This window comes from Eublepharis macularius, chromosome 13 (genome assembly GCF_028583425.1).
Source record: "Eublepharis macularius isolate TG4126 chromosome 13, MPM_Emac_v1.0, whole genome shotgun sequence".
NCBI classification, from domain to species: Eukaryota; Metazoa; Chordata; class Lepidosauria; order Squamata; family Eublepharidae; genus Eublepharis; species Eublepharis macularius.
The window spans coordinates 3,067,858-3,080,183 of record NC_072802.1 but is presented as its reverse complement, the minus strand read 5'-3'; the positions used below and the strand labels follow the sequence as shown (position 1 = coordinate 3,080,183).

At 49.4% G+C, this 12,326-nt stretch overlaps 1 protein-coding gene across 1 annotated transcript in view; it reads right to left on the bottom strand.

The window, feature by feature from the left end:
* Window positions 1-3,736, bottom strand: part of EDA (ectodysplasin A) — a 136,593-nt gene extending 132,857 nt beyond the window's left edge. The window contains exon 1 of the mRNA XM_054997010.1: window positions 3,351-3,736. Within this exon, the coding sequence (XP_054852985.1) occupies window positions 3,351-3,704 (354 nt within the window). The 5' untranslated portion in view covers window positions 3,705-3,736. The remainder of the gene's footprint in view (window positions 1-3,350) is intronic.
* Between the last annotated feature and the right edge of the window lie 8,590 nt (window positions 3,737-12,326).

Below are 12,326 nucleotides of genomic sequence, written 5' to 3'. Positions count from 1 at the left end.
TTAAAACTTTGAATTAACTGAGCCTCTCTGTCATTTAAAACTACACTTACCGGCTAACATTGCATCTACCACACGTGAAGAACATGTGTCAGAACTCTTGTGTAGATAGACTCACAGAAGCCTGTCACGCTCCCTGGAAAAACACAAGAGCCACGGGGAGAAGTGGCATGCACAGAGAGGTTTCCCTCTGCAGGCTCCTGGTGAGAGTGGGCCGCAGCCATTTCCTAGAGTGCAACAAACAAACATGGAAACTGTGAGGAATTCTTGGGCCCGCCCCCCCCAGCTGCTCCTCCAGTCCATATGCCCAGCTCATGACTCTCCCATGGCAATCTCCCCCGCCCCAGAAACCCAAGTTTCTGCTTACAGAGTCTTTCTGGTCATTAATACGACACTCATTTATTTATCCCTTACAGAGCATTTCATTAGAACTCCAGTGTCTGTTTGTTCCACTCAGTTCTCAGCATACAAGAAAGAAAGGAGGAGCCAGCAGTACCAGAAGACACAGTGGTGTGCTTGGCTGGTGAACACCGAGGTCCCTGTGCTCCCTGTTGCCTGCCATGGTGGGAACCAAGTGGCGTTCAAGAGGTGACAGTACCTGCCCCAGGCAACAAGCATACCCATCGCTACCACCTTGGCAATACTGGAGGGCTGTCACTGTGTGTGTAGGTGTGGGGAGAACAGCTCTCAACACTATGAGGGAATCTGGAAGTCTCTTTGTGAGCGCTAGTGTTTGTTTCCACTTCGTGATTTGCTAGATGCAGTGGTCCAGATTATTGTTGGGTGTTTGCTTCTATGTTAGTAAGATGCCCTTCAGCTATTTGGACCAAGCTCTCTTTCACCAATGGGCTGTAACTTCTATGGCTAGGATGACTGATTAACATAGCCATATTGCTGTACAAGATTTAGGTTCTCTGGGGGATGGCTTGATACTTTTGGTGACTGACAACAGAGCCACAGAACCCGGTTATCTGATACACTGACATCAGTGGAACAGCTTCGGCTTTTTTCTGCAAGAAATGGTTAGCTATGGAGGAGAAAGGGAATGAGGCTGGAGAAAGATCAGAATCCCTCCCAAGTTCCTCTGCTACCTCGCAAGGGCTCCACTGCACTGACTTTCTGCTTGGTGCGTTAGTACTGTTTACCAGTGCAAAGTTATCACTTCACTGAATGCTTTCTAACACCACAGTGTTCCAGCAGTAGATTTAACCACAATCTTATCACGTCCAACAGGTATGACTCGAAGGTAGAACCACCTCATCCCTATAAGACTGTAATCCTATGCAGACATACCTAGAAGTAAGACCCTCTGGATGTATTTCAGGAGACCAGAAGATTTTCAAGGCTATCAGCTTTCAAGAGCCAAAGCTCTGCTCTATGAAGAGGGGAGCCCTGGCTCTCGAAAGCTTATAGCCTTGAAAAATCTTGTTGGGCTCTTAAGGTGCTACTGGATTGAAGTCTGTCTTAACCACAATGTAGCATGACGAGGAATATTCTACATGAACACAATGTGGGGTGTTTTTGTTAGAGCTATTTGCCACAGTATCCTAAGAAGAGGAAACAATACTCTGTCCGAAGGTTTGTACGAGCAACTTCAGTGTGGTCCCATCACAAGGTACTGGAGCAGAGGGAGGCAGAACAAGGCCGAGGGTTAGAGGCCGCCAGTGGCAACCACCCTGCAGGTGGGGGAAGGGCAGCCTGGCGTCATCGTTCTGTAGCTGCTGCCTGCGTACGGCAACCAGTCCGAGGGCTTCCTTTTTGAACAGGCAGGCTGCAGACACAGCCAGACTCTCATTCTGATTTGCTCCCAGTCAACATGCATACCTATTGTGGAACATTCCTGCGTTAACGCAAACACGTGAACAACAGTGCAAATAGCGTTGCCTGCCCAAAGAACAGGAATTAGAGCACAGTTTACTGGTCAAATCTGGTTAGCCGGGGGAGGAGGAACAACCCTGGGATAGAAAAGCAAGGTTCAAAGGGGTTTGGAGCACCCCACCAGGAGGGAGTGCCAGTCGACTACCAGTTCAGTTTATTTCCAGTCCAGAGACCATAATACGCAAATCAATCATAAGCAAAACACCTTCTTACAACCACTTTTGCCTCAAAAGTTCCCAAACGGAGAAGTTCTTCCCATTGAATTGTGCTTTTATTTTACAAAAATTCAGCAGCTATTCTCTCAAGCTCAAATGGGCCTCAAAACTTGTGCATAAAAGTTTGCAGAGGAGTCTGGAAAGGTACAGAGAATCTACTACCCAGATAAATTTGGCCGCTATGCCACGGGCAGAAATTCAAATGTGGCAACTTCTCTATCCCTTGAGGCAGGCACAAAGTGTTAGGCTGGGTAGGCAATTGCAACTCAAACACACATCAAATGTCAGAACAGCTACTGGATAATTCTGGCCACAGAAAAGTCAAGGATTAGAAGCCCAGTCCCCAGAAGCCTCTTTCAGCAAATAGGAGGCATTGCGAAAGAGCCATTTCCCCTTTTCCATACTTTGGCAAATCGAAGAAAGTTCTTTACGGGGCCATTCAGAATGCTGAGCAAGGCACGCCAGCCTCCTCCTCCTCCTCGAACCTGGGATTGGGTCCAGATGTCTTTCGACAGAAGAAATCTGACTGTGGAAGAAGCTCTCTCAGAGCAAGGCTATGAAGCAGTATAAAATTAAGAAGTGTCGCATTTTTCATGACAAAGCCTTACTCAGGAAAAAGGTCGCAACTCTTCTCTCCCACACTGAGTTCAAACTCTGGGAAACGCATAGGTTTCTTTGGGTCAGTAATTCAGGGGGGGGGACATCCCAAAATGCAAGCTGACAGGTAAGCTATGATGCCAGAGGGATGCAAGCCACCGCCTCACCAGCTGAGCTCGCTTAACGCCTGAAAACACACGCTTGTGTTCCTGAGCACTTATTTCCTCCTGGGCAGAAAGGAGAGCGAAAGATGCTGAACGGCTCGCCTCAGCGCTCTGCCGCCAATGGCAGGCTGGGCTGGGCTGGGCTGGGCTGGGCTGCGCCGGGCCTTGCTCGTAGGCGCCCGGCAACTAACCTCCGCAACGCCGCGTCAGGCAGCGGAGCCCACCGCCCGCGGGCGCGCTGCTCCGGCCGGCCTCTGCAGCCCTCGCCCCGCCCCGCCCCGCCCCGCAGTGACCCGCCTCGGGAGAAGGCAGCGGCGCCCACCTGAAGGCTGCCGCAACCGAGCGGGGCGCGGGCGCAGCCCTGGGGCGCCCCGTGACCCGCAGCCCTCGCCTCGCGAGCCAGGCCCTCGGCGCCACGCCGGCCTCGGAGCAGCAGGTGGGCGAGAGAGAGAGAGAGAGAGAGACGAGGCCCGCCGCCCCGCGCCGCCCCTTCACTCACCTGGGGGCGGCTCCTGCGGCTGCTGCTCCCGCCGCTCGGCGGCTCGGCCAAACGCTGTAGGCGGCCCTGCCAAGGAGCCACCGCCGCCGCCGCCTGGGCCGCGTCTCGGTGCCGCGGCCGAGCGGAGCCGGCGTCGGGGCCGGAGACAGGCGCCCGCTCCCGGCGGAGCTCGGACCGCAGCTCCAGGTAGCAGCTGAGCGTGAGGAGGTGCAGCGCCAGCGAGAAGGCGAAGAAGCCGGCCAGCGCGCGCCAGACGCCGCCGCCGCCGCCGCCTCGCGAGTCCCGCCGACCGCACGCGCAGCCGCCGCCGCCCCCGTCCGGCGCCCGGGCTCCTCGAGGCGGCTCCGAGCCCATGGCGGCGGCTACTGCGGCTCTGCCATCGCTTGCCTGCGCCAGCCGCGCGCGCCTCGCCCTCCGCCCCGGCAGCCGCCTGAAGATGCCCCGCGCAGGGGGAGGGCCGCCGGAGGCGGAGCCGCGGGGAGCGCCGCCTCGGCGGGCGCTGGGCCACGGCGCGAGCCCCCGGAACCCGGCGCGCGGCAGGAAGGAGGCGCGTCCGCGCGCAGCGGGGCGCCCCAGGCCGGGCCGGGCCAAGCCGCGCCTCTCCCGGGGCCCCGCCGGCGACTCCCTTTGCCTCAGCAGCGCCGCGAAGGGCCCCGAGAGCGCGCGAGCCTTCTGGCGTCCCAGGAAGCGGCAGGGGTGGGCAGGCGGCGGGCTTCGCCTGCGGGGGCCGGCGGTGCCCCTGGCGCAAGAGAGGCGGGAAGGCCGTTGCAGCCAGTCCGGGTGGGCCGAGGCCGTTCAGGCGGGAGGAGGGGGAGCGAGGCTAGCCCTTTGTATGCCCCCCGAAGGCAGCTGGCCGCCTCGGAGCACTCCCGGGCAGGTCTGCGCAGAACCCCTCTCTGGCCTGTTCGCTGGGCTTATTCCCAGGAAAGGGGTTTTCGGATTGTACTGTAAACCGGGGGGGGGGGGGGGAGAACCACACACAGTACGCAGGAGGAGGAAATACTCCCGAGCTCATGCAGAATCCAAAGGAAGAATTAAAGTACTTACGCAACGGTCAAAGTTAGAACAGCCAGCATGGGAGTCCTAGGGCACCTTGACGGCTAACAATATTTATTCCAGCAAAAGCGGTCATGAGTCAAAGCTCACTTCTTCAGATACAGAGTGCAACTCCATGGGGCTGATTTATATACACAACTGTGTGCAGCGTGTTACAAAGAGTAAGCCAATTCAAAACAAGATCTAGCCCAAAGAGTTCCCTCATAACAGTTGCTAGATAGGCAAAATATGAAATCTAGCAAGACGCAGATACAGTTGGAAATTACAGGGGCATCGCAGAATCATTTAACATCTGTGAGAGAGATGCTTAGACTAAGCAATTCCAAGACTCTGTTAAGACGTGGCAGAGAGTGCTGTTCTGGGTGACTCCAGTCAGGACTGATTCAGATGTAGGCTTGCGCTTACAAAGAGGCATCTAGTTAGCCCTCCGATATCAAAAACGTTTTTGGTTTGTTACGGCTATAGTTATTTATTTATTTATTTATAGTCCACCTTTTGCTCCGAGACCCAAGACGGATTACACAGTGTCAGTCCATATGATCAGCAGCTAGAACTTTCAATAAACAATACAATAGGGTATACATAGCAGAAATTTGAAAAGAAGCATAAAATTTAAGTCTAGGAATGCAGAAACGAAACATTGCTAAAACAAGATGCAGAGGAGTTAGCCGTGTTAGTCTGTGGTAGCAAAATCAAAAAGAGTCCAGTAGCACCTTTAAGACTAACCAATTTTATTGTAGCATAAGCTTCCGAGAATCAAGTTCTCTTCGTCAGATGCCTGATACAGAGACTGGTCAAATATAGAAGAGGAGGGGGGAGGAGGGGAGGAGAGAGAAGATGCAGTTAGGGGGGGAGAGAGAGGGATGTAACCAAAACATTCCTTTGCTAGTAAATGTAAACATCTCCTTTTGGTGTGGAGATCAGTTGGCTTGTGTGAGGCTTCAAAGGAGTTTGCCGTGTTGGTTTGTAGCAGCAGAACAACCAGACCGTAATTCCAATGTAGTATAAGCCTTCGATATAGTACTACGTTGGAATTGGACGGTCTGGTTGTTCTGCTGCTACAAACCAACACGGCAAACTCCTTTGAAGCCTCACACAAGCCAATTAATCTCCATACCAAGAGGAGATGTTTACATTTACTAGCAAAGGAATGTTTTGGTTACATCCCTCTCTCTCCCCCCGTAACTGCATCTTCTCTCTCCTCCCCTCCTCCCCCCTCCTCTTCTATATTTGACCAGTCTCTGTACCATGCATCTGACGAAGAGAACTTGATTCTCGAAAGCTTATGCTACAATAAAATTGGTTAGTCTTAAAGGTGCTACTGGACTATTGCTAAAACAAACCATACATAATTTGATGTGACCTACTAAACAGCACAGAAATGACATAGGATGATCATACCCGCATCTACAGACAGTACCCAATAGAATAGTCTGTGGTCCCTGTCTCCGAACCATTCCCAATCAGTCCGGCTTCCCATATGAGTAGGTTTTTTAAATTGTCTAACAATGTCCTGCTGTCCCGTTTCCAAGCAGCTCTGGGGGATTGTGAGAGCTTCCCAAGTGACTCCGTGGAGGCCTTTGTAGCTACATGGAATGAGGGGCTGGATGGGGCCATAAACAGAATTGCTCCTTGGCATCCCCTTCTACATTCTGTGAGGCCCCTAAACTCCTTGAATTTACCAGAGAGCTGGGTGACATGACTGGAAGACATCTAGAGCTACGTTGGCAGAAGCCTGGGACTGAATCAGACAGAGCAGGCCCTAGAGCCCATTTGCAGGCCTATGAGGCAGCTGTGAGGGCAGCGGGAGAGGCTTTCTTCTGACCACTATTGTGTCAGCAGAATCTCAACCAGCTCAATTGTTTAAAGTGGTACATGACAGTTTGACCCTGCAAGTGATGACAATTTGGCCCTGAGCTGTGATGTTTCGGCAAGCCTCTTTGCTAACAAAATACGTTTCATCTGTTCTGCCTTGAAGGCTTGGAGAGTAGATCTGATATGAGGTGTCAGAAGTGTTTGCTTGTCCTTTTGTTATGGATCCTGCCTCTGGACGCTGACTGTGTTCTTGGGAGCATTAGGGCCTTGATTCATGCCCATCCCGGCTTTTAAAATCTTGCTGAGATAAGATGTTGGCGCCATTAGTGAAATCATCCACTCCTCCCTGAGTGAGGGGGTCTTCCTAAACCTTTGAGCTCTACCCGAAAAACCTCCATCAGCTAGGGATGGGCCATTATAGCTCAGTCTCCAATTTCTAGGGAAGGCGGCAGAGCAGCTGCAGGGCTTCCTGGATGACACACACCTGTTCTCGACCCATTTCACCACCTAGCTAGAGTTGGTACAGAGATGGATGGCACTGATGGATGATGTTTGGTTATAGTTGGACAGAGCACCATCTTCCCTGCTGATATTGCTAGATCTTTCAGTGGCCTTTGACACAGTTGACGACTCATCCTAACTATTTTTAGTGGCTAGCTGCTTGTAACATGTTGCCCATTTTGAAATAGCTACATTGGTTGCCATTCTATTTCCAAGTTCAGTTCAAGGTGCTGGTTATGACCTTCAAGTCCTGGGACCTACATATTTCAAAGACTGTCTCCTTCCATCTTATTATTATTATTATTATTATTATTATTATTATTATTATTATTATTATTATTATTAGAATTGTCCAAAACACAACAATAAGCAGAGGTCACATGTTATTGATTGGCCTTGCTAAGCAAATACAGGTTTCCGCCGGAGACCTAAGTATCAACCAGATATCGGGATAATATGTACGCTGTTCCAAGTAGTGTCGTCCATTTTGCAGTTCTGTAGGTATTATGTCAGAAAGCTGCAGTTTTTCCATATGAATTGCAAAGTTTTTCGAGATGGTTCCAAGCGCCCCGATGACAATGGGGACTATTGTTGTATTCTTCTTCCATAGTCGGGTGGTTTCTATTGCCAGATCTCTAATCATTTTTTTCTTTTTCTTCGATTGTAGCATCCCCAAAAATTGTTGTTGTTGTTGTTGTTGTTGTTGTTACTAGCCTGCCCTCCCCACAGACAGGCTCGGGGTGGATTACAGCGAAGTATAAATACATTTAAAATCACAATAAAATCATAACAATCATAAAATACAGTAAAATATGGTTTCCAAGATGGCAGTCCATATCATCCACCCCTGCTGATAGTGCACAGGGGGCTGGTGGGAAGGAGGGAACCACCACTCTGGTCAGATTGTGGGGGAGGGCCAAAATGACTATACACCCTCCCCTAACAGGAAACCAGTAGGGAGGCTCACTAGATGGACACAAGACTGGCCTCAACCATATGCCCGGAGGAACATGTCTGTCTTACAGGCCTGCTAAAAGGATAAAAAATCTTGGCAGGCCTGAGGATCCAGACAGAGAGTTCCACCAGGTTGGAGCCAGGACCGAGAGGGCCAGTCGAGCCTCCCTGGGGCCAGGGACAAATGTTGCATTTGCAGTGCAGGAGGGGGAAAGACACATTGGCACTCCAGTACCATGCTGTCAACATGAGACCATGCTATTCCCCTGTACGTGTAAGATACAAGACGCCCAACTGTCGTCTCAGAGCTTACCAGCCACCCCTATACTTCCTGCTGTTGTCTAAATAGCCATGATGCCTGTTGTTTTAGGATTACAGTCCCATACAGCCGCCCTAGCAGACAGTGCAGGCATAGTTCTGCTGCAACTCCCCGCAATGGATGGGGGGACTCAATGACTATGCTATGTACCCCGACAGGATCAGCATATCATGTGAGGACCACAGACCCTGCACACGCACCAGATGCAAATCTCTGGCAGTCACTCCCTCATTGCTGTTAGTCCAGAACATTATCACTGGTTTTGTGTCTGGTCTCTGTGCAGGCAGCCATCCAACAGGGCAGAGGCCAGGAAGAACTGCATCCCTGGTATGATGCCAGTCCTCTGCCAAGCCTACAGCATGACAAATGGTTACAACAACCTGGAGGAAATTTGCTGTGGGGTTGCCCATCCTCTTGTTCTGGTCTAGCTCCTGAACCGAACCAAGATGTTCCAATTGTTATCAGTCCTGCAAAGTTTTCCATCTCGTGGATGTGCAGCGATTGGGGCAGTTCTGTTTGTGCCTCTGTGATCTGTCAGTGCGGCTTGCAAAGTCACAGGAGCCCTACAAGAATGAAGGAGTTGGCAACCCCCTTCATCCGATCCATCAGGTCTCCATCCAGTGTGCTGATTGCTCTGCATCCATCTCTCTGATCAGAGGTTGACAGAGGAGGCCTGGTTTCTGCTCCTGCTCATTCCTTACTTCTGCAGCCCTCACCATACAGTTCGTTCCAGGGGTGGGGGGGAGAGGGTATGTTCTTGTAAAGGGCCCAGGAAGGGTCTCCAAGCTGCACACTCACCTATAGCACTACAGCATAAAGGGGGAGGGACATGGATGGAAGGACTACAAAGATCACTGGGCTAAATGGGGGGGGGAGTGCGAATGAACACCCAATTCCAGGAGAGAAAGGGGCTTTCTCTGTGCCTTTCTCTGCAGTCCACCCTGCTCTGTGGTATATGACTGATGTACACATCAGGGTTGCTAAGGGATGCCTAGCACTTTTAGCTGTGTCTCATTCCCATGTGCTCTGTTGGGTGAGTGGTAAGAGGACTGCTCTCAAGTGCACGAGGCATGGGTCTGTGGGGCCTCTTTGCCATTTGGCCAGCATCCCCTTCCTGTGAATCAAACCCCTCTCCATTGCCATATTGATGTTTTTCCCACTCAGCTATGGGAGAGGAGTGGAGGCAGGAATGTTTCTGTGGAGGGAGCCATTGCATGTTCCCATGTTGCTGCTCCTCTGTCTTCATTCCTCTTGTCTGGCCAGTGGTTAATCTTCCCGGACTCAGTTGGGATTCTCTCCCCTTGGCAAGAGGGGTCTTTGGTGGCCGATAGTTCTTGCATAGGAGAGTTGGAACGTAGTGGCTGGGTGTTCCTCCTAGGCATGCTCTTTGCAAAAAGGGGGGAATGCACTGCAGGTGGGGACTTAAGCTAGTCTGAAGGAAGGGTCCCGAGTGAGCTGCTTCTCCTGGAATTGAAGGCGATGTCCCGAATGCTGCAGAAAAGTAGTGCAGCCTTGTGTTTTCCAGGCTCTCTTTTTCTGGTACCCAAGGCTAAGGAAGACACAGATGTTGTCAGGCTCTTCCAAATGCCAAATGACTGGTGCTCATTCAAACACACACACATGACGAGGGTGGGGAGAATACAAATTTAATACAATTTCAGTGTCAAACCCGTAAAGAGTTTCAGACAAATTTGAAGTAAGGTTTCATAAATATTACAATTACTCAGACTACTTTCAGCACCTAATTAAAACGCAACTTGGCACCCAACACTGTTTTGTTTGCCAATTCCCACCTTTTAGGGATTTAAGTTCTGCCCTATTCTTAGCCAAGAAACTCGGTGTCAACACATGTTGAGTCATATATACCTGCAATCCCAGCCACTGATTTGCCACAGGACTCCTCTTCCAGTCCTTCATGCCTCCTCTTGCATCTCTGAAGAGAACATTGCTGACTTTTTCAAAGAGAAAATGAGACCAAAATAACTTTTTTCTCATCTGCCTTTTGCTTCACTTACAGAGGAGGAATGTGGTTATCCAAATTCAATTGTAGAGTGATACTAGCATCACTGATACGTTTGTTTCTAGCTCTTCTTTTCTAAACCAGACACATGCCTGCTTTTTGTGGCTCCTGAGTATTGAAATTAGAACGCTCCACAAGTGCCCAGATCATTGCCCTTGATCAAGCTCTAGTCAAGCGCAATATTGAGTGACCTACTTGGATTCCTAATTCCTGACCATGTTAAAAGATGCATCAATCCAGCATATTGAGACTCAGGTGACATCACAGCATGAGTGGAGATTTGCATCTTTGCTGGCTGCAACCACAGAAATGGGCTTCTGCATATAGATCTCTTTTGCTGGATAACAGAGACTGTCTTTTTAATTACTATCTGGGCAAAGTGGTTAAGAGAGCAGCAGCTGACGAACTCCAGGCCTTCTTGGACAACTCCGGTGCTTTGGACCCTTTTCTGTCTGGTTTTAGGCCAGGCTACAGGACAGAGATGGCTCTAGTAGCTCTAGTTGATGACCTCTGCCAGAATGTAGATCGGTGATGCTTCACTGCTGCTCCTCCTGGATCTAACTGCAGCCTTTGACACAGTAGATCACGCCATCCTGTTGAGGCGTTTGGAGGCAGAAGCTGGTGTCAGGGGATATGCCTGGGACTGGTTTAAATCGTTTTTCATGGAATGGACTAAACGGGTTCCTATTAGAGAACAGAGGAGTTAGCCGTGTTAGTCTGTGGTAGCAAAATCAAAAAGAGTCCAGTAGCACCTTTAAGACTAACCAATTTTATTGTAGCATAAGCTTTCGAGAATCAAGTTCTCTTCGTCAGATGCCTGGTACAGAAACTGGGCAAATATAGAAGAGGAGGGGGGAGGAGGGGAGGAGAGAGAAGATGCAGTTCATCAGCCAAACTCTAAACCCCACATAGGGGCACTTGGGCGAAGTCAGTGTGGCGCTAGTCAGTATTCTACGTTGTCTCACCAGAACGAAGATATTTCCAAACCAAACATACAAAAACATCTCCAGGGACCTGAGTGTATAGAAACAACACTGGAGTTCATAACAATCCACAAATCACAGAGCAGCATGCAAATATGGCATCAGCGACCAATGCGCATGCTTCCCTAATGTCATCTTGCCTCCACATTTGTGCAGAAGAGAACAAAAAAAGGAACAAAGGAAATACAAAACTTTCTGCTATAGGAAGGACTACGCTGTGACTAATAGGAATAGGCTCCTCGGCATACAGCCAATGGGATTTTGTTCCCCTCCTTCAAACATAGTCTCTTTTGACTAGAGCAACACACTGGAAAGAAACCATGGCCACCCCTACCAGCTAGCCCTGGCACCTCCACAGCTCACTCTAGAGAGGAGAAGTCCAGGGAAAACCAACACTCTCTGCAGCAAAGGTTCGGGTTCCAGGGGGAGCCTTTTGCAGGGCAAGACACAAGGACGGCAACAAAGAAGCACACAACTCCATCTTCATTCCCTGGTTCTAGAGAAAGGACTTCTACAGATATTCAATGCAGTCTTCTCCTCTCAACAAAGACAACTCACAGAATGCTGCTAAAATGCAAGCTTGTATCCTGTTGGGCAAGACAGGTTTGTTTCATTTGAGACAAACAAGCTTCTTTCATTTGAATACTGATCCAAATGAAGTTAAGAAGTCTGTTCCCTAGTGAGCACACCGTTTTAATAACAGTTAAAATTAGAAATCAAGAATCTGAAGTTTTCTCAGTATCCAAATGTATAAAGAAGAAAAGACGCACAGTCAAGTTGTTTCTAATTTTTAAAAAAACAGAATTTGAATTAATATCATACTTCATGTAAATTCAAAATTTTGCTCTGCTAAGTTTCTGGTAACATGCAGCTGTATTTTGATACCACAGAGGTTGTGACAATATAAAAAAGCTACAATGGTCTCATAACTATATAAGTCACTGAGGTATGTAGAGGATTAAAATACATTCTTTTAAATTGCTTTCTTTCCAAAATTGCCAAACTTAAATACAGAATAGATACATTTACTATTGGCTATTTTCTTCTACAGCCTACACAGATTGGAGAAGCTGCCCAGGGAAAGGCATCTCTTCCGTTTGACTTATTCGTAAAATATTTAGATGTTAAGATGTTTGTTAAAAAACAAGCAAGGATCATCTTCCATGCTTCTGTTATGTTAATATGCTTTGTTGTTAAAAAGGAGGGAAAGGCTAGAGAGGGGATTGTGGGCCCAGCTTTTACATGCAACCCCCCCCCCCCCCGCCACCTGAGCTTCTTTTCAGAAGCAACTTGTCCCTGAATTAGATATTAGGAAAAACTTTTTCACA